We start from the raw sequence: 23,717 nt of genomic DNA, 5'->3' as shown, positions 1-23,717 counted from the left end.
GAATTGGTCATGCATGATGAGGCTTTCGTGACTTTGCTGTCATTTAACGTTTGTAGGCTTTGGGGGAAGGATAGCTCTTTAGAAAAGGCTGGCAGCATAATGCGATCCAAGCACTGTGGTAACCACCCCAAAAGCCCCAGGGCTGCCTGAGAAGTACACGTCTCCTCAGACAGCTCTGTTCACGTGCCTGATGTGAGCTGTTAGGGGAGGATCTGCTGACCAGTGACTGCATAAGCCAAGCAGGCTCTTCTCTATGCTTTTTGCACCCTCTCTCACGGACAGGTAGCTCATCTGAGGCCTCAGCACTAAAATAAATCACTATGCAAAATAAGTGTAGCTGAAGGCTCCAGCTGATCTCTGAAGATCTCTCCAGAGGTATCGTTTGTTTTCCAGGGTGCTGTGTGTTCCCTCTTTCATGTGTCCTTGGCTTCCTTCCCCAGGTTACTCCCTTCCCTATGTCCTGTGACCTACAAGGAGAGTGTGCTTGCCGGGACCCCAACGCCCAGGAGCACAACCAGAAAGACCTCCGTGGCTTCAGTCTTGGGTAATGCCAAGCGACGTGGAATGGAGGACCACACTGCTCAAGGCAGGCTAGGAGAGACACCACATCCCTTTTGGTATCGTTTTTAACATTTAGCTGCTCAACTGGATGGCATTTCTGCACCAGGGACCCTTAGAATTCAACCAGTCTGCCTTTAATTTTTGTCCAAGGAGAACTCAAAGTAGGGGTTTATGTATTAACGATATCTTAAATAGTGATGACAAGAAACAAACAACCAAGAGTCAAGTTGAGAAGACTTTCATGTATCAAAACAGCATGTTATGCCCACCTAATTTGAACAGTTCATACCTAGATTTAAGGCGAGAAACAAGCTATTTATGTACACATATTTATAGAAATAAGTAGAGAAAGAGAGAGAAAGAGTGAGAGATTATGATCAACGCAAAAACAATTTCCCCTCTCCAGCACTCACAACTCAGACCGTTCATGGAAGAGGCTGTGCTCTTGGAGGACTCCAGGCTGAGCCTTTTCTGATGCTGAATGCCAAGGTATCTCATGCTCGGGGCTCTGAGGTTGGGGTGGGGTCTCCACAGGGCTGTGCCTTTGGCAAGTGACTTGCCAGACGCCCAGCCAGCTCGAGATGTGGGTTGCATCTGCTCCTCACAGGAACGCTACTTCCAGCCAGGGAGCTCAGCAGACTGCAGTGGCCTTCCTGTACAGCTCCTCCTTCTCTCCCTGCCCTCAAAAAGCAAACAAAAAGCCCCTTTGTAGCCTGTCTGGAAGCCATAGGGCTGCTGGGACGTTTCTGTGTGGAGGTGGGCAGGTGGTCCCACAGCGGAGCCAGGGAGTGGGGAGCCTAAGGACTGGCGTTGAGGAATGTGGATGATTGCTTCTGAGGAGCAGAGAGGGTAACTCACCCCTGCACTTGTCATTTGAGCATGTCTGCTGCTGCTACTCCTGCTGCTATGTCCCATACAACTAGTTTCCTTACTGTGTCAGGACAGGGTGAAAACAACCCCATGCAACCAAACAGTCTGCCTTAAAGCTTACTTACAACCTGCCTTTCAAACCCTCTGGTCTCTTCCTCAGCATTGGGGCAAGAAAACAGGACACCAGCCAGCCAAAGGAATCTGCTTTTTGGTCTCCACCCACTCAAGGGGTTCTCTAAACCTCCTCCACCCCACTCTTAGGGTTCTGTCTGTCAAACAACTGCTACATGCTCCTGGTTTCCTAGGAGGGGGGAAGAGGAGGAGGCACGTGCTATAGGGAGACAGTATTACAATTTTGGCCATAATTGTCAGTATTAAGCTTCCAGGCCTGTGGGTCAGATACCTTTGATAGACCAGGAGCTTAGCTGCTTGTAATCTTCCAGCAGGAAGGGCATTAGCTGCAGCAGCCCTCATACTTCCCTCTCTCATAGCTCTGTCCTCCTGTTTCAGCCCCAAGGGGCCCACGTTGTGCCAGACTCCTGGGGATGCGTTTCATCGTAGGGTTCACCACGTTGAGTCACTGAGATGCCCAGAGCATCTAGTGCTGTTGCTGCTGCTACAACCCTCCCCACATAAATCCCAGAGATGTCTCCAGCGTGGCCTGAGCTTGTCTCCTGCTGCTTCGGGTTCCTGCTAGGAGGAGCACGTTTCCGAAAGGGCGTCCTCCCAAGTGTTAATTCTGTCTGTTCCTTGGGACTCTCCTGACGTGTACAATCTACTGGTTAAAGACAGGATGGAAAGATTTTTTCCTACTCTTGCTTGTTTGAATATTTAGGCACTACGGCAAGACAGAAATGTAAGGGGAATCAGTTAACTCATGGAGATGGATGTAAAAATAGGTAGGAAAACTGGAAACGGAAAAATGACTGAGTTGTAGGTGCAAAGAGCCAGGCTATTCTCACCCACCCTTGGGGTTGTCTCTATCGATATAAACCTGAGATGAATTTCAAAAACTGAAATTTGGAGGCCTGGAGAGGCGATTGGCAAAAGAAGTCGAGGAGCTCTCCACTGGGAAGCTCCTGGTGATGCCTGGAGGCGGCCTGGCGATGGGTGCTGTGTGGATGACTGTGCCCACCAGGCAGGGCTGTAGGGAAGGGATGTGCAGTGGCATCAGGGCTCCTTCCACGGAGTTAGGTCAAACGTCTGCCAGAGTGGAGAGCATTAGCAAAAACTGGTCCTGGGCAAACTTCCCCTCATGCCCCTTGCCCCCCGATTAATAATGGAAGTTTGTTGGTGAGAAGGTTGCTTCCTTCTCGTCTGTTCATCCTCCTCTTTTCTGTAGGCAGTTGGCTTCAGGTGCCATCCAGCCCATCAGAAGAGCTCAAAACCTCAAAAGCCTTTCAGGCTGCCAACCCATCGGGTCCTCGGTGCCTGGGGCACTTGGCAGGATCTGCCCCTCCATGCCACCTGCATTTCACCCTCGCAGGGAGCCCTGGTTCAGGTGCTGCATGCATCCTGATGGCAGCTCAGTTAGCAAAGTCCCTTTTTCCATTATGCAGCTCAGCATGGAGGAGATTTTCCATCTGCTTTTCCCACCTAGCACATTGCCCAGGAGACAGGTCGGTGTTAGCATTAGTGCTTCTTGCTGCTGTGGGCTCCTGCGAGCTCAGGACCCTCTTGAGCAACTCTGCGCAGCCAGGGCCAGCCTCTGCTCGCAGAGCTGGAGTCCTCCTCAGCTCAGGGGAGACGGTGGCCTCTCCCAGCATGGTCTCACACATCAGCTTCACTCCTGTAGTCTGGGAGCGACTGCTTGTGGCCAAGTCCCTTCCCCGCAGGGAGGCCTTCAACATGCTGCTATTTGATTTTTTTTTCCAATTGCCATGTCAGCACTGGCCATCTCCTCCATGAACAGAAGTTCTGCTCTGAGTCTTATTAAATCCAGCGCCTTTTTTCACCAGGAACAGACTGCACTGAGGCAAAGCTTTGGCCTCTGTGTTTAGGGGCTGCACCATGTTCCCGGGGGAGTGAGGAAGGAGGACCATGAGGCACGGGTGCCTGCCCACCTCCTGTGCCTCTTCCCTGGGGCAAGGCCAGGTGGGTCCTTGCAGCATCTACCCCCTGTAAGGTCCTTGATTGCCTGGTGGAGTCCCTAGGGAAGACCCTCTATGATTGATGGACATCAAGTGGGAGGTGAGAGGGATGCTGCACAACCTCCCCCCAGGTGGTGGCATAGGGCGAAATCAAACAAGAAGCTTGAGGCAACACGAGAGGGTGCTCGTGCTGATGCAATTTAGCTGCTTATGAAGTCCAGGTCACATCAGTGCCAAGAGCATCTCTGCCACAGACTGTGAGCCAAGGCTGCACCCACGGGGCCACCAGCCAGCCTCCTTGGCCACTGGTGGGCTCTGTAGCCAGCAGGAGGGCAAGCTGGAGCAGAAAGCGGTGAACGGTGCGGGATGGGGTGGGAAACTCCTATCAGCTGCTACCCCGCTCCCTCCCCACCCTCTCGCAGATGGGCTGAGCTGGTGTCCTCCTGCTTTTCTTGCATCTTCCGCTGTCCCCCCCAGGCTGAGAAAGGAGGATGGCACCAGAGGACTCTTGGAGTCGGGTTCCAGCTACCTCCCTTCCGGTTTCACTTGGTTGTAACTGTCGGTTTGTTCTAGGTTTTACCTGTGTTTAAGAAAAAAAAAAAAAAAAAAAAGGACAAAAAAAAAGAGAGAGAGAAAAAGAAAACCCATTAGCCAACAAAAGTTTCTTGCTGCAACTGATTCAAGTGGGAAAAAAATACCAATTGTGAGGCTTTACAGAGAGGAAGAAAATGGAAAAAACAAAAAAAAAAAAAAAAGAAAACCCGCATAATCCGAATCCAAGAAGAGCAAAGCCTATTTTTGTGTGTTTGAAAGGAAAACACTGATTCTGCCAGCTGAGTAGAGCTAGATACTTAAGTGTAGATTTCCCTAGAAGTACCGTGAGGTTTTATAACATTGTCTGGTTTTGTTTTCCTTGTACTTTGTGATAAGTCCAGGAACTAAGGCTAAGGTATTTTTCCCCTGGTATATTGTTGTTTGGGGGGGGGGGGGGGGGGAGGTTTGTTTTTTTTTTTCAGATTATTTTTTTAAGTGTATTTGTGCTTATTTTTACATTATCCAACTGTATGTACGCATTTAACCAGTATTTCACTGTGCTCTAATTACTGCACTCAGAAGCACTGCACAGTCTGAATCCCGAAGAGCTGCGGGAGGGAGCGGGAGGGGAAGGAGCACGCTGCTATGTCAGCAGACAGAGGATGGATTCCCAGTCGTGGAAATGGGGTGCCAACGTCCCCTTCCCCAGCTCCAGCCCATCTCTTCCATTCAAGGCCAAGCTAGAAGACAGGAGGGCATGGCGGTCAACTAAGGCTGGGATGCCCGAGGGGGTTTCAGAGCTGGAAGTTTGTTAACGTTTTTGGATGGCGTGGAGCTTGCCGGCCTTTCAGCCTCGTCCTGCCCTCCCCTGCCTGATCCCTGGATGCCCCAGTGAGAGCTGGTGGGCATGGTCGTGTCACTGGGAGGGGACCCTGTGCCCAGCTTAGACAACGCTCTTGATACCTTCATGGTTGTGGGCCCCGTTTTGGTCATTGAGCTGATGTCCTTCTTGTTTCTTCCGTACCACCTCATCGTCCGGGACAGGCCATTCCCCACCGGGAACAGGCCCCTTCCCACTGGAGGCCCTTGACCACTGAGTTCAGTGGGAGCATGACCAAGGCAGGAGCAGGTCCAGGTGGCCCAAGATGTACTTCCTTGGAGCTACGGTTGATTTGGGCAGTCGAGGTTTGGTGTTGGGCTGCTCCTGCCACCCGGGCAACCAGTGTTGAAAACCCCTGGTGGCTTTAGCAGGAGCAAAATGGGGCTTAAGGTTCTCTTTCAGTCTTAGTTTGGCAAACTGTTTTTTTTCCCCTTTTCACCTGATCTTCACATCCAAGATTCATTGAGAAGAATAATCGCTTCCTCTGAGGCCAGTAACAAGAGCTTGTGTTGGCTTCACGTGACAGATGAGGAGTCTTGGTGCTACTTGTTGGTGTTGTTAGTCCTGTTAGGTCGAGATGCAGAGCTAACGAGTCAGGAGTTGTCTTTGGTTCCCATTCTGGTTTGGTCTTTTGGTTTTTCATTCGTTTGGTGAGGCCACAATTCAGCCACCAGTTTCCATCTTCTGAGTGCAAAGAACCAGGGCTTTAACGAAACATTTCACCAGCAATTAAAGAGGGAATTGGAACCATTGCGGAGTTTGCATTGTACGGCCTCTGTAATTACGTACCTGTCTGCAGATGATAGGCTGAATTTTGCTTCCATCAAGTCAACAGGGGGGGTTTGTTGTTGTTGTTGTTGTTGTTGTTGTTGACTTCACTGGGAGCAGGATTGAGCCGTACTATATATATAAATATATATATAAATATATATATGATATATATATAATATTATATGTGTAATATTATATATATATATCAATGTAATATTTACAAATAAAACTGTGATCTCGTCTAGAGAAAAATGTATTCATATTACCAACTGCTCTTCCATATTTATGTATCATATTGTATCTTTTTATTATTGTTATAATTATTATGATTATTATGGTTATTATTATTATTATTATGGAATCTTTCTTGGCACCTTTTGGAAGCCACGTCAACCAATACTCCAATGAAGTGCTGAGGATCTATTTTCACAAGAATTCTACTGGTCTACTGTATAAAAGAGAAAAGAAAAAAAAAAAAAAGAAACAAGCAAAATACAGTTCAACCCTTAATTCTGTACCTCACGCCTGTACGTTTGCTGCTCCGATTTTGGGTTTTATTTTGCGTTCGTTTTTTTTTTTTTTAACGGATCTAATTTAAGTCTCCAAGCAATATATAAAGATGTAAATAGTAAAGCTTATTTATTAAGATTGTCATCTTTTTTAATTTATATTTACACAATTGTTCATCTAATTTATTTTTTTTCAATACAGTTTTTAACAGTTGTCCTTTTTTGGTTCATGAGGTTTTTTTAAATCATTTTCACAGAATTTCTTTATACAGGTCTTTTTCTTTCTTTTAATAAACAACAACTTCCTCTGGTCTTTCAAAAACAGGTCATGTTTCACTCAAAAAAAAGTTATGTCAGATTCATCAGAAATATTTTGCCATTGTTGATTCCTATACCCTAAAGTTCTATATTATATAAATATATAATACCTTGTATGCTTAAATATTTAACTGTGTGATTTTGTATATATCTTCATACACATGCTCACACACATATGAGGGTTAATGTCCCCAAATGTTGGGAGAACAGAGAATCAGAAACACAAACAATATAAGCTTGTATTAAAGAGTTCTGAACTGGACCGCTTGCTTTTGCCACGTCTCGTTTGCTTTCGGTCGAGCCGGCCCCGAGCATCACCGGGTAGCGGGGGGTGAGCGCGGCCCCGCATCTGGCTGCACGAGGCGCCCTGTCCATGTGCTCCTTTTGAGCCCCACGCCTCGTTTCGGGGCAGAGTCTTTGAAATTTGTGGTGTTTTGACAGGGCTGCAGGAGGTGCAGCAGCCAGAGGAGGTGGCAGCAGTGGGTGGAGGGAGCCAGCATGGGCTGTTGTATTGGCCCAAGGGTTTGTTTCACCACTGGAGGGTCTGATTTTGCCATCAAAATCTGAGGCAGTGGGATCTGTCCTGAGGAATTCTACTTCTTCTCAACTGGGGAGCCTTTAGGAAAACATTCAAGCCCATGAGCATACCTAAGCTGTGCTCTCATCACTTGGAAAAGAGCGCTTACGTGTAAATACATGCTGAGCCATATTTTGTGCAAGGGGCAGTTGGCCGGTTTGACACCTGGGGCTCTGCCAGGCTGCAGCTTGGTGCTGCCATCACCCATCAGCTGCAGAGCTCCACGCCACTGTCCCCTGAAGGACAGGGTCCTCCAGCGCTGCGCCACGCCATCACCCCTCCAAAGGACTGTAAGACCCCCTGGTGCTGGCCAAGGTATTTTAGCTCCTGCTTCACGTGGGGCAGCCTGGTGCCCAGTTTAATCTCTGGAGTGAGAGAAGCTTGAAGATGTGAAGATTGGATGCTTCTCATTTTAAAGAGACAAAAAAAAACCAAACTTGCCCCTAGTCTCTGCTCACCATCTCCAGCAGCTACAGAACAGTCATCCAGAAGATGAGTCCCAACAGGAATTTGCCTTGACTCCGGGGTATGACCTAAGCAGGGAGGAAGGCTGAGCAGTAACTACATGCAGCCAAGGGGCTGAACGTGCCCCGTACAGGGAGCCTTTGGGCACACAAGAGAACTTAGGGTTAAAGATAAGGCAGCCTCCAGTCGTCAAGAGAGAGCTGGGGTTGCAAACCACCCCCCCGCCATCCCCCGCCCCCCCCCCCCCCCCCCCCCCCCCCCGAAGACCAGGCCTGAACAGAGCACTAATGCCACGCTGGTGGTGATAAAAACCTCGTGCCCAGTGTGGGCACACCAGGCTATGGGGCACCAGGGGCACAGTTTCTCATTGCCATGAGCCTGAGCTTGCTGCCACCCCCTGCGCCATGGCTGGGGCCGTGCTGCAGCCCCAGCCTGTAGCTGCAGCAGCAGGCTGTGTGGGGAAGGGCTCATGCTGCTGTAGCTGAGAAACGTGTATTGATTCAGCATTTATAATGTGAATTGATTCAGCATCAACAGCTCCAAACTTTGGGGATGCACGCACAGTCAGGATAGGTGCCATTTAGCCCTGACAGCTATTGACCCCCTGATCCTAAAGAGAGCCATCCTTAACCCAGTTAACTCTCAGACTCATTAATGATTTAACTCCTCAGGGACGCCCTGATAAGACAGGGAGGCGGAGAGCACGGGCAGACGACAAGGAGCCGGGTGCATGTGGGCAGGAGCCTTAAATGCCAGCTGCAGTTGCTGTTACACGTCCTTTTGCATCTGCTTTTGTTGTCATTGGGCTGCAATGGTCGATTGTGCTGTTTGACATCTTGGTGTTCTGCTACTGGCAAGCGCCACCTTGGCCACCACCTTCAAAAAAGTGTGGCAGTAATACTGCCACGCATAAAGAGTCTGTGGATGGAACGATAAATGGATTCCACACCACGCAGTCTATAGGACATTTGGGGAAAATAGACTGAAGGACAGGAATAATTTTCTTTCTTTCTTTTTTTTTTTAACACTGGCATAAGAGAGTCAGTAAAAAAATGTTTTGCATTTTTAACTGTCAAAATCCACTCTATGTATTGAGCAGGGTGAGAAGCAGAGAGAACAAGAGCACCTTGTGCTTTCTATACCATCCCTGTCAGCGGTCAATGCATTATTGATAGGCTATAAGCACATCAGACAGCCCTGTCAATAGAACATACCGTAGATAAAAAGACCTATAAACAGTGTATTAAATGGTTTGTGTCTATAGCAATATATAAATCAATTGCCTGTGTGTTGAACTATCTGTTAAGCACTAATGAGGACCTCAAGACAGGAGCAACCTACGGGCAGAGCGAGCAGCCGCCGGCTCCTGCTGGGCCCGGCTGCAGCTGCTGAGCGATGCCCAGCTCTGCTCCTTGCATGTGCACAACCACACGAGCACAATCAATCGCAAGGCACCATCAAAACAACAGTTTCTGTGTCCAGTTTATGTGTCTATCTGGAAATCAATCACTAAATAGTGAGGGAGGGGCGAAAAAAAATCAATACCTCCATCGAGCGAGGGCTGAAGCCACTGTCCTGCAAGCAGGCCACCAGCAGATGTTAAAGCTGCTTGAGACCAAGCAAGGAAGGCAGTTTCGTTACTTTAGCCCCTGCAGCAATAATGCCAGCCAACCTGCTGTGTGGTGACCAGCCCAGGGAGGCTCAAAACACCCCCAAACCCCCCAGGCTGTGCTGCCCAGCCGCTCCGACACTGCCCTCCGAGGGCCCCACGCGCTGGAGTGGCTGCTAGGCACTTGTGACACCAGATGCGGTTCCTGTTGGCTGCATTAAATCAAAAGGAGCTGACTGCATTAATTATATATGAAAGCCAGGGAAATTGCTCTGGATTCATACGTCAAAGTCCTCTCCCAGCTGAAAGCCACAGCTTCTCAAACAAGTATGGCATTGGTAATTGTGGTAATGGGAAAATGCAGCTGTTAGCAACTTTGAGCAATTTCGACAAAAGGATGTAGAAGTTTACAAAAAAACCCTCTAAACAGAGACCGGCATGTAAAGAAAACTGCTCACAAGAGCAAGAGAAACATCTTTCTATGTAACGAGGGCACCTGAAGACCAACTGGATGTCCAGACATGCACCCATCTGCTCGCTTGCTCATGCATGTGCACACGAACACACACGGAGCAGCTGCTGCATGCTCCAGAACCACCTTTTCCTGGGCTGTTCATCACAAAGCCTCAGGCTTCTGGTTCCTAAAACCCAAACCAGGGAGGTGAAGTGAGCCAGGCTGAGTCCTGTGTCATTCAAGTCACCAACTGGTCTAAGTTCACTGACAAAACGCAGCCAAAGGCTAGGGGCTTGTGGGTTCTGAGTACGTGAGAGGCAGTAGTACTGTGTCAAAGTAGTCTTAAAGGTCTTGAGGCTCTTTCAGGTGACTAACAGTACTGGATAGGATTATCAGTGCTCAAAAAGAGCATTCACAATATCAGTATTTTTTTTAGATTAAAAATTTATTCACAACTTTTTGATCATTTTACTTAAGCTGACTGAAGGACTGGTTCCAACATCAGCGTGTTTGCCTCTGGCCACCCGACCCCACACCTAAGACATTACCTGCAGCTTACCTGTGTGTGAATTGCTCCTCTCAGATATTTTTTAAGAGGCATAAGAGCCGCACTTCTAAGCTGGTGGCTGCTCCCCTTTATCACAGGGATGAACTAAGGCCAAGTGTGATTGAAAATAGAACAAAAAACGAAACAGAAACCTTCCTCTTTGCATCATTCAGCACACAGACTGGTTCACATCGCTGATGCTGAGCCTTTGGAGAGCGAATCCTGCCTCCGGCCCAGCAGGTACAAAGTGCAGTTTGCATCTCCCCCTGACAAGATGTGAGCCTGCAGGCCCCTGAGGCACCCGTCACATCACCGGGTACGGCCATTTGCAAGCATGAGTGGCACCACAAGGCTTTGTCCGTCCCTGGCACCCCCTGGAAGGGACCTGGGCAGCCTCCGGCGTGCCCTTGGCCTCTTCCCCAGCCTCGGGAGTGTCTGCCTCAGCCAATGAAGCAATTAAAAAAGAAGAGGAAAAACAGAAACCAAACAAATAAATAAAGGAGCAAATGCAGCACTTGACTCCGGAGGCCTTTTGCCGTGGGAAGAAGCTGTCCCAAAGCGGTGTGTCATCAGCGGCACAGCAACCCAAACAATCAGCCCCTCTGTGCACCGTGCCAGCTGCAGCCCGGCTGGGGATGGCGGCTGGGGAACGACAATGGCCATGGGGAACAATGGGGATTGTTCCCGGCCGAGCTGTGCTGCAGGAGGAGGCAGCCCCAGGGGGGCCGCCGTTGGCACCAGCAACGAGTGGCCAAACCAGTGGCGGGTCTGGGGTGCCCGTAAGGCGCTGCCCACTGGGATGGCTGTGGGCTGGTGCAGAGCGATGTTAGAAGAGTGTGGCCAGAACCATGGTGCTGCTTTCTCTGCTTCTGCGGGGGAACCCTCCCCTGCCTCCCCCCCCCCCCCCCCCCCCCCCCCCATGCTGCTCCGATGGCGTTTATGGGGTGCTCGAGGGCAAAGGGGCTCAGGGGCAATGTGGCCAGGGCAGCGCAGCCCTGCTGCCGATGCAGCTACCTGCAGGCACCCACTGCAGATATACACGGAGGCGGTTTGGAGGTTTTCATGACCTGCCCTCATCCTAAAGCTGGTGACTGAAGCCAGGAGACATTGCCCTGCTTCATGCCAACAGGTTAAAAAATTCAGGCTTGCAAAAAAAAAAAAAAAATGGGTAGTTTAGCTCTTCAACCTGGACAACTGGGTCTTTTCGACCCTCTCCCTGCTCATTTTTAATGTTGCCTCCACACCTCGGTGCTCTCCCAGCCGGGGCAGCCACCCAGACAGCAGCACGGCGAAGTGTAGCAAAGTCAGGGCACGGGGGCCCGAGAGGAAGCAGCTCCTGGGGCAGGGGGTGCTCAGAGCGAGGCGCTTTGGAGCAAGGCTCCCTTTGCTCTAAGGCACAAGGCAGCCGGGGAATGGCTGTGTGTGTGTGTGTGTGTGTGCACACGCTCGTGCGGGCACGCACGCTGCGGCCCACGGGCCCATCTGCCAGCATTGCTAGGCTGTGACTACAACTGTTTATCTTGAAAGCCTGAGGGTTACATTCCCCAAAGTTTCCAGGGAGAAAATACAGAACCTTCCTTTCAGCTGCGAGCCGGAGGATGTCTAACCTCGACGAATTCCTCGGTTTGGTTTGGCTTGGGTACGCTGCACCGGGTAGCATCATTGGCCAGCGGCTCTTCTGCTGGCTTTGATGCGTGTGCTAGGTGCGTGCTCGACAGGTTAATAGCTGCCACACGGCACAGCCTGCCTGCCCGGCAGCCCAGGCTCGGCCACCTGCCGTCTGCACATCCACACAGCCGTGCACAGCAGCCAGCCTCAGCAGGGGGGGGGCAAAGGGAAGCGCTTCCCAGCCTTCCAAGGTAAGCAGCAGGAAAGAAGCCCCCGCTCTCTGCAGCGCACGCAGCCGCAGCGCGAAGCCAGCCCTTCCTTGTGCTGCTCGTGTTTGGCTCCCAGCAGAAACTGCCCGACTTGAATGGCTCCTTCCCATTGCTGTCTGTGAGACCTGCTGCAGCAAAAGGGCCACGGGTGTTGGGCTTGGTCCTTCTCCTCCCTGGCCCAGCTCTGCTGTGCTGTTTGCTGGGGTGTGCAGCTCAGGAGCAGAAATGTCACTGTGGGGAGCTGATTGTGCCAGGGTGGAGGAAAACCTGCTGAAGGGCATCCAGCCACCCTGGTTTTGGCTGTTGTTCCCCATTCACAATTTCCACAGCTCCCAGCTCATGATGGTCGGGCACCCCTTGAGCCACATCAGCCCTGTCACATTTAGGATACACCTTCTCCTGTCACTGGCCTTACAGAAAAATCACCAATTTGTCCATCAGGTAGGGAAACACTGGCTCTCACCCCCAGGGAACCCACAGCCCTCCCCACAGCACTGATGCTGCGTGGAGCTTGCAGCATCACCGAGCAAACTTTTTTTGCTGTGTTTTGTTTGACACAACAGCAAAGCTGAACAAATATTGCCACAACACCTCCATGGTGCACCGTTTGTGAGCTGGCACTGGAAAAGGCCAATGCTGAGCACCTCAGCTCACAGAGGTATTTCAGGGCAGGATGGTGCTGAGCTGGACAAGAGAAGGCAAAACATGCCTTGGTCTGCAGCAAGCTGAGGCCACCCGCTCCATCCCCACAAACATACATACACATTCCCGAAGGCTGTGGGTACCAGCTGCCTGTGAAGGTTAAAGGGGTGGGAAAGGAGCAGAGCAGGGCTGGGGAAGCGCCGCTGGGAGAGGGGTTAACACCTGCAGTGCCTCCATGGTCCTCCTGCTGGGGTGTGAGACCCTCAGTGACACAGTGCTCACAGCCCAGAGCCCCCCAAGTGGCACTGGCCTCTCCCTCTCCATCAGGAAAAGGGATTTAGCTTTAAAAAAAAGAGCTCGCAGGCAACCTGAAATGCGTTGGCTCTTGCTCCAAAGGCTGCTGTGTCAAGGCAACATTTCCTGTGAGCTCCAGCAGGACTGTGAGCAGGTACTGGAGGTCTTCCCAACCTGCAACATTAACATGGTTCAAGCCAAGGGAAGAGACAGAACCAAAGGAAAAAGAGGGGGGAAAACCAAACAAACAAAAAAACAAGAGCAACTGAGGAGACACCATCAGAATTATTTGTGTGTCCAAATCACGCAGATATGTTCAGCTCAAGAAGAAAAAAGCCTCTGGCTGAATTTCCTCCACATCAAATCCTGCACCTTTGCTTGGTTTCAAAACATTTTCATTTTGAAAGTCACCTCTTGCTTGTTTGTTTTTTTCTTTAAAGGGTTAAATAACCTGAAAAAAAATAAACAAAACTATTTGCTTTGCATTGACTAAACTGATTCATTCAGCCCTCAATGTTCCCCTTTCCTCCTCCAGCCCCCCTCCAGGTTTGTTGTTTTGCTTTAAAAAGAAAAAGCAATAGCTCCGGGCAGCTCTGATTTTTGTTTTTTTTCCTCTCACCCTCCCGCACTTTTTGGTTTGGCTACCAGACTGAGAAATCCATTACCCACACAGATCCCGGGCCAGCCTAACCCACATCTGACAGTAAAAGAAACCAGATTCTCCATGTCTTTTTAGCCCCTGGCTTCCTTCTTGGGCTTTCCCACACGTCTGCAGCTCCCAGCGGGGCCGGTGGCTGGGATGGGTGTTGGGCAGGGCGAGGACCCTACGCTAAGAGGCTGCGCTTTCCCCTCCTCTCCCCGTGTCTGCTCTCGGGGTCAGCGCTGGTCTCCAGCCACGACTCGGGGACATCCACCGGGGACGTCCCCTCCTCCCAGGTGACACCCCACCGAACGCCCAGGCGGCAGCGAGACAACATCGGGAAGAAACACCAAGGAGGCAGTGAAGATGGACTTAATATGAACCTTTAATGCACAGAACAAGCTGCCAGGAGCCTTGCGAACAAAGGCACGGAGCCCTTCTGCCACCTCGGGGTGGTAAAAAACACCCGGCGTGCCTGCAGCGTCCTCGCACCTGCCTGGCACCCGCCTCCAGGCACGGCGTTCGCAGCATCCTGCAGCCAGGGTGCTCCCGGTGGCCCTGGCTGCTGTGACACGGAGGTCCCTCGGAGGTCCCTCGTGCCATGGCTCCTGCCCGGCAGGACAGGCGGGACACGCGGGACACGCAGGGCAGGCAGGGCAGGCAGGGCTCTCCCCCCACCCAGCAGCTCCCCTCTGCAGCCTCTCGCTCTAACTCTAGCCGGTACATCTCCTCCTCCCAGGGTTTTGGAGCATGTAGTCCAGGAAATTCAGTAAGAAAAGATTAAAAAGGAGAGACTTTTATGCTGAGACAAATCAGGTGCTTCTTTTTTTTCTTTTTTTTTTTTCCTCTTGAAAATTAAAAAAAAAAAAAAAAAGGAAAGGAAATTAAAGTCCAACTTGCTGATTTCGTGTTTCTCTGCAGTTGGTGTGAGAAAGTCCTGTTTGGCCTCGCTGTCCCCTTCCACCCCTCCGACCACCACCCATCCCCGAACCCCAGCAGCCGCTCAAGCCATCACAAGTCCTCAACTCCTCGGCACCCCTTTGCCTCCCACAGCTCAGGCCCACACCTTCCTTCACCGCCCCTTGGACTCCCCGTAGGTGTTGCGCAGCATGGAGACCATCTTCTCCTCGCACGTCACTTTGGTGTCCTTCAGGATGCTGTACCACACCACGCCGGGCGGCCGCACCTCCTCGCTGCGGCAGAACAGGTAGGGCATGGTCTCGGTGCGGCTCTGGATGTAGGCGCTGCGCAGCAGGGTTGAGCAGTGACCGCTCACCTTCTCCAGCCTCCTCAGGATCAGGTGCGCCTTCCTGCAAGGGACAAGCAGGGGCTGAGAGCTAGCAGGGCGTGCAACGCAGAGGGGAGCCAGCTCCCCTGGCTTCCACCCTTGGCTCTGCCTCGTGACACGAACGGATGAGCCCCATTGCCTGAGCATCATCTTGCCTGTTCTAGGTGGAGGGCAGCTCTCTTTTCCCCAAAAGTTCCCAGGACAGCCACTACTACACAGGGCATGGGGCTGGGGGGGACCTCAGGGCTGAGCCAGCCGAGCAGCTCCTGCGCCCTGGGGACACCGCCTGCCACTGCCAGGTTGTCACTGCTGCCACCGCGTGCTCCTGGAAGGCCCCGGCACACGTGCCAGCCCCCGTGCAAGCCGGCACACCGGGGAGACCCACGGCACCTCGCTGCTGCCAGCCCGTGAGCACAGCCCTCCCTGCTCCCTTTTCCCAAGTCTCCAGGAGGCAAATGGCCCAGAAGGACTGACACTAGAAGAGCGAGGAGAAAAAGCACAACACATTAAGACAAAACAAAATAAACCCATAAGAAACCAAGAATCCCCTCGTGGGAGTCTGCAAAGTGCTAAATCAAACAAAGGGAGGGGAAGAGGGTTTACTTCAGTGGTCTGAAAGTCTCAAGATCACAGATTATTTCCTCTCCCTCTGGTGCCACAGGAAAGCTCTGGATTTGGGGTTAGGGGATTTCGCAGTTCCTGAAGGAATGTAAATTCCCGATAATGATATGTCGGGGGCAGCGCTGTCAGTCAGCGAGGCATAAACACGGGGATTATTTGATTATGAAAGCTGTGTGCTGTTGCAGCCTGGGCTGTGAGCTCCCGGCGAGGAGGCGGCACCGGGAGCATCGTCTGTGGGATGCGGGCAAGGGGTGGCCACCCATCACCCGCGTGCCGTGGGCGCAGCGAAGGCAGACAGGGCAAGAGGGCACATCGGTGTCACCCACCGGCTGCGGATCTCTCCCACTGGGGCAGGGAGGCTGGCCAAAAGGCTGTAGGAAACCGCTGCTCCTTCAGCACTGCACGTGGAGAATGACCCCGCTCCTCCCTGATGGCAATGGGCTTGTGGACGTCTCTGCAGGGGGAGCAAAGAGTGGGGGGGTGTTGGTCCTTCTTGGGCAGTGCTAATTTTGAAGCTGGGACGTGTGTTGGTTTCGTGTATAAAGATGAGCCAGATGAGGCAATTTGAGCCTCATTACCTACATACACACATGCGTAATGATGTGTATGCGGAGCTATGCCCACATAGCACACCTCTACTCATGGTACTCTGCAATGGCCACCTGAACTTCATCACCTGGTTGCTCCTGGATGCACCCTGCATCACCCGGTGCTCCTGCTGCACGTCAGGACCTCGCACACTGCCCACAACGGGCCCTTCGCTGCTGGATGCCCACCACTGGGAATTCACCAAATTCCATGACGGCGTTGGGTGCTTTCAGCACAGACACCAATTACAGCTCAGCTCAGCAGTGAACCAGTCTGCTGTGAGTGGCACCACGGTGAGGCCAACAAACCTCAGCAAATCACAGCCACGGGGGTGGAAGGGATCAAATGGGATCACCCATGCCATTTCCTCGCTGCCCTGACGTCTAACCTGTTTGTAAGCCGAAGGTGGAGAAGAGTTTGCTTCCCCAGGCAATTACGCCAGTGCTTACCCATCCTAACGCTGACAAATCATTTAACGTCGGCTCTGATTCTCCCTTTCTTTCAGGGGAGGTTGGCCAAACACAGAGCCCATGGGCATCCCATAGGATGGACATTTATGTGAGCTGGCAGTGCTTGGGAGGAGAGCATCTAGCCAGGCCTCCCTCCTGCTCTAAGGGTAACTATCAGCTCTCTAGGGCCACAGCTCTACAGTCACCCTATTTCTGGGTCATCTCTACTGCCCAAAGGGGCACTGCCCCCTTCCCCTGCTTGTTTTGCCCGTTTGTCTACGCTGTGCAGGTGTCCGGGGGGATGACCCCACACTGACATGGGGAAGTTGCCCGTCTGAAGGCCAATTGAACAACTTCATGGGGTTTTCCCGTAACTGGTTCCTGGTCCAGCTCACCACTAGCAGCAACAAGTGGCCACGAGCAGCCATATACCGGTGGTGGTAACCATGCCTTGGCCCCAAATCTGGGTGTGGCGTGGGCACCCCAGCACACACACATCTGCTGGCCAAGCTCTTCTCTTCCTCTCCTCCCTTCCCACAACTTTGCCTGTTTCCTCCCCTCCACAGTTCTCTTACCCCATCTCTCACTTCCCTCCTGCATAACCCGATCATCTCCCTTGGTCTTCCCTTCCCATTTTCACTGCTTGCTCCACCACACCATGGATTTTGCTAAGACTGACCGCGTTGCCTTCTCCTGATACACATGCTGCTCTCTCGTCCTGGCAAACATGAGGAGCAGCAAGAAGCCCTGGGACCAAACCAACCAGACCTGTTGATATCTCGTTGCTGGAGGCTCCTTCTGGAGGTGGTCTCCACACACCTGCTGTATCTACAGCCCCGGGAAGGGACCGGTGGGATGCCGCATACGATGGGCTGCCCCTGGAAGGACGCTGAGCACACACAGCACCGTGGTCCAGGAGAAGCCCACGGGGTGATGGCGGGGTGGTGGGGATCAGGCCCCTCGCTTTAGGTTTCCGGTCCCAAAGCCCCAGATTTGATGGGTTTCACTGCCTTGAGACTGAGTCATTTATTTTAGTGGGGTAATGAAGTCATGTGTAAATGTTAGATTTAGCTTTTGGCTGTCAGCTGTTCCCTCTTAAAAAAAATAAGGAGAAAGAGAGACAGAGCGGGTGAGGGGAGGGGTGAGAAAGAGAGAGAAGCTTTCTGGTGAAGGCTGGGTAATAAATTACAGGAGCAGCTCTTGGGCTGCCAATTTAACACCATAAATCAAGCCCTGGGTATTACCCAAGTGCTCCCTGCGGAGGGCTGTCGGGTCAGAACGACCACCTTTTCAAATACTGGAAATGAAATCTTCCTAAATGCTGACCAACCTCATCCCTGCCAGAAACTATAATTTATTGCCTTATTAAAGGGCAGGAATCAGGAGAGGACAGCAGGGGAGTGGGGTGGGGGGGGGTCATTCCCATGGCCAGCCCCTGAGTGCTCGGCCCTCAAAGGGACGGAGCAGCCCCCTTGTGTCACCCCACAAAGCGGCCCCAATTCGGGGTGCCCCCCCGGGGGTGCCTTCCTTCCTGCCCCGCTGCAGGGGCAGTTGTTTTAAGTCGGCGCCAGCCGGGGACTGATTCTGCTCTCCGCTTAAGTGACGGATTTAGGAGGTCACAGCCCAAGTCATAAATGATGGAGAGGGGGATTAAGAACGGTGACGGCTCCACGCGGCTGCTTCCCTCTCCGGTGCGAGGCGAGGGGTGGGGAGGGGGACGGGTGTCTGCTGCGGGGCACTTCCCACTTTCCTCCTGCGTGAACTGGGGGCCTGGCAGTGCCTGCAGGTGGGGCTGGGCACCGGGTGCCTGGTCGCCAGCCCCGGCTCGGGAAGGACATGCCCAGCCCCAGGGTGCTCGTGCAGGGGAGGGACGTCCCCGTCCCCTGCCCCCAGTGGCACAGGGGACAGCGAGTACTCACCTCGATGGCTGGTGTGGGATGAGAACGCAGCCAGAGCCAGCAAAACCCTGCCCTAGCTCGCCCAGGAGGAAGGTGCCAAAGGAGAAGGGACCGGCGTGACAAAGCAGAGGGGCAGTGACACCTGGGCTGGAGGGGAGGACGAGCTTCCCAGGACACTGCAGGAGAGGGTGGCTGCCCGTCCGCTGTGTTCCCATACGGGGCGATTTTGTCATAAATTCAGATTTTTCCACTCTACTGAGAACTGACCCGGGTCTGTCAGACCCTCATCTAGGAGGATAATTAGTCCGGGACTCGATGGCCTCTTATCACAGCCTCCCATCGGTACATTGCATTCCCCTCGGTACCAGAAGGCAGCTGCTCTGGAGATGCACTTCGCCTCCCGCGGCCGTCCCGGCTGCCTGCCTGGGTGACTTGCTCAGGGCAAGGCGAGGCTGCGAGCCCCGGTGCCACATCCCGACCCCCTTGTCCCTGGTAGCCACAAGTAGGGGCACGGAAGGAGGATTTTAGCCTAATTATTTCTCCTGCCTCCTCCTAAAAGCCAGGCTCTGTTTGCAGCAGTCACGAGAAGCGTCACAAAGCACAATATGAGAAAATAGTAGAGAAATCTCCCTGTCGCTGTGTCAGGAAGCGCTCCCGCTGCACAGATCCAGAGGTCTGAATGCACAGTAGCATTAAACCTTCACTGGTTTAGACAGATTCCTCTGGTTTGTTGGAACAAATTAACTCTGTGAGATTCACTTGGTGTCTGCATGAGGAATGGGGGGAGCAGGAAAGGGGTTGTTGTTGCTCAAGGAGACGAGCAGGATGAAGCAAGCCAGGTGCCAAGATGCTGCTGACCACAGAAAGTCCTGGTTTAGGGCCACCTATGAGCTAAGTTTTTAATGTCTCCTTAATGTAAACCGTCTGGTTGGGACATCTGGCTGTCAGTGTGTCTTCTAGCAAGCAGCTGTTTGCAGTAACCTGTGGCTTTCATGGAAACTGGGCTCACGAGGACTCCAGTGTGATGTATTTATTACACGGAGGCAATCAACTTCCCTCTTGTCGCTCAGTTTTATGAGCACACATTTACTGTGAATCCGAGGCTCATCTGATAAACATTTCAAGGTACGAAAATGAATGTCCCCCTGGGAAGGAGAACAGCCCGTCAATTAAAATCGTGTTACGAGATGGCCTCCCTTGGCAAATCCTCACTCGCCTCCTGCTACGTCAGTGCCTCCGTTTCTGTCCAAGCTCCCTGAGAAGCTGGGCTGGACGACAGCGTCGCTCTTGGTGAGAGCCTGGCACCGTTTGCGGACGCTTCCCCTTGGCTGCAAGGCACACAGTGCTCAAGTACAGGACGGGCACACGGGCTCTGCTCGGAGATCGCCTCGCTCCGCGAGGAAGATGGACAGCAGCCGGACTGACTGCTGGCTGCAGATGTGGCCCGGCACAGGGTGGAGCAATATGGGCCATTTAAGTGTCACCTTGCACACCTCATGGCTCCATGCAGGTATCGGGGTAGCCGATATCCTGCAGTAAGCGTGCGGGATCTCAAGTGACAGGGCTGTGTAAGAAGCGGCTGATGGTCCCCAGGGGGGTACAGAGAGAGGAACAGCTGGAAAGGACAAACGAGTCTGCAGTGTCATCAAAGAAGGAGGAAGGTAGAGGGAAGGAAGAGTGGCTCCATGTCAGGCGCTAATGAGCTACCGAAGAAATTACGACCAAGGTCATCTCTGTCAGAGGGCAAGCCCCAGGCCAGCTTAGATTTATGTCCAGGATGGAGGGAAACTGCGGTAGAGTGCTGTCATCCTGGTGTTATGGACAGATCCTCACTTGTGTCCGACAAACAGGAGCGGAGGGGAGAAAAGGAAAATCTTTTCCAGGTATTTGTGGACTGCCAGACCCCACTCCTCCGCCCTTCTCTGCATCGGTTTGTCAGGGAGCAGCGTGCTAGGTGAGGGTGCTGGAAGAACAGTATCTACAAATGCTTCAAGGCAGGTCAAGGCTATCCGAATCCTGTTAGAGATCTCAGGATGTCCAGAGGGATATGGCTACTTCCAAACATTTATTGCTGGGTGTTTCCCAAGGGGCTGTGTCTAACACAGGCCTGTACGGAGGTAACATGAGGCACTGTGTGCTCGCATCCTTGCATGGTGTCAGTGGCACCACAGGATGGAAATTTAGGAGGACCTTTCTACTGCCAACGTCAATGAGCTGAATTCTTGTTTGGGGAGAGAGGGGAGGTGGAAAAGGGGATCCTGGAAATATTTACAGTTTGTACAGCAACTATATTCCACTGGGAGGATAAAGGTATGTCAGGTCAGACAGAGAAATAAGAAGGAAATGTCCACGAAACATATCATTTAGTAGAGCCAAGTTTACCACATACAGATCGTTCAGTCGTTGACCCCCTCTGATGATACCAAATGCTACATCTACAGACAAAAGTAATAACCTATTTGCCAGCACCTCAGCTCTTCGTCCAGGGGCTCAGAACCCTTTTCACAGATGAATACCCCCTGCAGCTGGACACTGATGTTTCCCAAACATCCCCAGCCACAGGAGGAGGTGGAAGGTGCTCAAAGCCATGCCAGTGGGGAGCTGTCCTCCCCTCTACTGTCCATGCAGAATATTGTCCAGGTGTGCAGGGAGCCAGTACAAAAAGGGATGACAGAACGGGTCTGTCCTGGGTGCAGAATCCGTCCCACTCTGGGGACAGACCCGGAGGTCACACCGTGTTCCCTGACACAGACAGGCTCCACCAAAGAATACCCAGGAGGGATTCTGCTGCTTCTCATTGCCTGGCTATTTCCTATGCACAAACACTACAATGTAAGGATGGACTTGTCCTGTGTTCCTCAGATACCTCCGTGGGCTGTTGCTGCCTCCCGACAGCAGCTCTGGCTACCTCCTGCCTGTACGCAGCACCCGTAACACACCCGTACCCGCTGTATTTTGGCTTCATCCCTTCCATCACCCTTTCCAGCCACGCACCCTGCAATTAACCTGGGTACCTCTGAACCCGAGGGGAGTCACGGTCTCACCTACTGTTGTTCTGAAGATCCGAGTCCTGGTTTACACACTGCTCCCTCACTCTATCCTAGGCCTGATTTACACCCCCGGTCCCCCCACAGTGTTCCCAGCACACTCAGCTCCCTCCCTGTGGCAGTGCCCAGCTCAGGCTGGTTTCCTGCTCAGCTTCTCGGTGCCCCAGAACCATTCATCCAAAGACCAAACGGGACCTGGAAGCCTCAGGAGATGGCAGGACAGCTTGGTCAGCACCCCTCTTGGGTGAACACCACCAGGGGACGTCCCTCAGCCATAGGGGAAGGCCAGGAGGGGCATGGGAATCAGTGGGGCCAGGAAGGACGTGGGGCAAGGATGGTACCTGGGCCCCAGCTCGTCCTCGCTGCGCCACACGAAGTCCCCGAACTTCTCGTAGTGGGAGTTGTAGTGGTGCTGGACTCGGAAGAGCATGGAAGCGGAGACCTCCATCAGCGTGTTATAGGCCGTCTGCTGCTCCTTCCCACTGGTGTAGCCGTTGTAGAGGTTGTAGATCTTGTCAGCTATCTCTGGAAGGAACCAAGGGGACAGGATTTAATGAAGAGAGAGGAGAGGGACAAGCAGGGCCCTTGGCAAGAGGAGATGGTGCCTGGGATGGCTGCAAGTCCCCTGGGGGCTGTCTGCAGCCCCATTTGGCAACCTGGAGAGCATCTCGCAATGCCTCAGGGACTGCGGCGGATGCCCCACATGCATGGGGCAGCCCCAAACACTCCAGCAAAACTCCATGAAGGAATGAGAGGAGGAGAGGATGAGGGCTGCCAGCACAGGCAGAGGCAGCCTTATCCTCCCTGTTAGGGCAGACAAGCTCTTCCCCTGTTCACCCAAACAAGAGCAAACGCACAGCTGTGATGTGTAGGGTAGGAAGAACACGACGCTGTTGCTAACGATATGCTGCTTCAGCCGGAAGTGCCGTGCATCATCATCGTCGGTACCTCCTAGAGCAGCTCGATTTATTAAACAAGAGGGTGCCCTTTCTGCTGTAGAAAAGGATCTCTTTTTGGACATGGAAAATGCACAGAAACCAATTTCATTCATTTTCTTTAGTCTCCCGTTTGCTCATTTTTCTGGAAATGCTCATCAATAACACTAAGCAAAGTATTAATCAAAACTTCCTTTTGTGTGCTTTACAAAATAGAAAGCAAGAAAGGAAACAGGTAACGTGCCTTTCATGTAGATGAATCTTTTAACATTTCAAAGCAGCAAAACCCTCTGGGGAGAACAAATGGGATTGGTTTCAAAATTGGGAAATGCAACTGTGCGAGTGGTCGACGTTTCCAATTCAGAACCAAACCAGCCACTACTGACAGCCTTTGAGCACCCAGAGGTGGCTGTGCCCCTGTCCCAGCCAGGGCTGTCCCTCGTGCTTTTGCAGGATGCGATCGCCCTTTCCAGGGGAGGTGTGTTAACAGCTCCCATGGCCGTGTGAGGGGACAGACACAACGGCACTGTGCTGCACAGGACCACAGAGCCACCAACTCCAACTGGGACTTCACTACAAGACGCTTGTGATTTATCATCCCTTCCCAACCCAACGCCCAGCCTCATTTATGGAGCTCATGCGCTGCAAGGGAGGGGACTGCAGGGGGTTGCAGGAGCACAATGGATACAGGAAAAGTAAAATTAACAGGAAATGTCTTTTGTCTTTGAAAACGAGGTGCCTGAGCACTGACCTTCTGCCTTGCTGTCATCCACCAGCGGGCAGGCTGTCCTCAGGGTGACCGTGCTCAGCTCCGAGTGTCTCCCCCGCGTGTCCACCGCGTAGAGGGTGAATCTGGAAGGCAGGAAGGAAAGATACATGTCTTTATCCCTCAGCCCAACACCACCGGGTTGTTATGGGAACTGCCCTTGAGGAGAGAAGGGAAAAATGTGGTCCAGGCTCCCATCAGTCACTCCTGGCATCTCAAGGAGATGTGAGAAGGTCGCAGGCTCAGAACTGGAGAGCACCCAAAGGGAGAAGCCAGGGCCGTGGGGACAGGTCCGAGCCGGGGCTGCACGCTGCTGCCATGTGCCCGGGGAAGGATGCAAACCCCCCCAGGGTGCTCAGCCACGCACCCGGGAGCACCTGGCAGTGCTGCGGTGCTCGCACCTCCTCGCAGCAGGGCAGTAATTCCTGCCCTAAGTAGGCTCCGTGCTGACAAGCGACAGCTCGTACACATCCTGCGAACGGCCCTT

General features: G+C 52.6%; 2 protein-coding genes across 8 annotated transcripts in view; one reads left to right on the top strand and one right to left on the bottom strand.

Annotated features, from left to right (window-relative positions):
• Nucleotides 1–6,795, top strand: part of PAPPA (pappalysin 1) — a 362,370-nt gene extending 355,575 nt beyond the window's left edge. For all 3 annotated transcript variants that reach the window (XM_013182853.3, XM_013182852.3, XM_066981035.1), the window contains one exon: nt 441–6,795. In XM_013182853.3, coding sequence (XP_013038307.1) covers nt 441–548 — 108 coding nt within the window. In that variant the 3' untranslated portion in view covers nt 549–6,795. The remainder of the gene's footprint in view (nt 1–440) is intronic.
• A 7,210-nt stretch (nt 6,796–14,005) lies between these two features.
• Nucleotides 14,006–23,717, bottom strand: part of ASTN2 (astrotactin 2) — a 348,717-nt gene continuing 339,005 nt past the window's right edge. For all 5 annotated transcript variants that reach the window (XM_013182791.3, XM_066980981.1, XM_066980983.1 and 2 more), the window contains 3 exons: nt 23,216–23,316; nt 21,871–22,054; nt 14,006–14,948 (listed from right to left, as the gene is read on the bottom strand). In XM_013182791.3, the coding sequence (XP_013038245.2) occupies nt 14,711–14,948; nt 21,871–22,054; nt 23,216–23,316 (523 nt within the window). In that variant the 3' untranslated portion in view covers nt 14,006–14,710. The remainder of the gene's footprint in view (nt 14,949–21,870; nt 22,055–23,215; nt 23,317–23,717) is intronic.

This window comes from Anser cygnoides, chromosome 20 (genome assembly GCF_040182565.1).
Source record: "Anser cygnoides isolate HZ-2024a breed goose chromosome 20, Taihu_goose_T2T_genome, whole genome shotgun sequence".
In the NCBI taxonomy this organism is placed as follows: domain Eukaryota; kingdom Metazoa; phylum Chordata; class Aves; order Anseriformes; family Anatidae; genus Anser; species Anser cygnoides.
The sequence above is the reverse complement of the archived record's forward strand: the minus strand, read 5'-3'. Positions and strand labels throughout refer to the sequence as shown.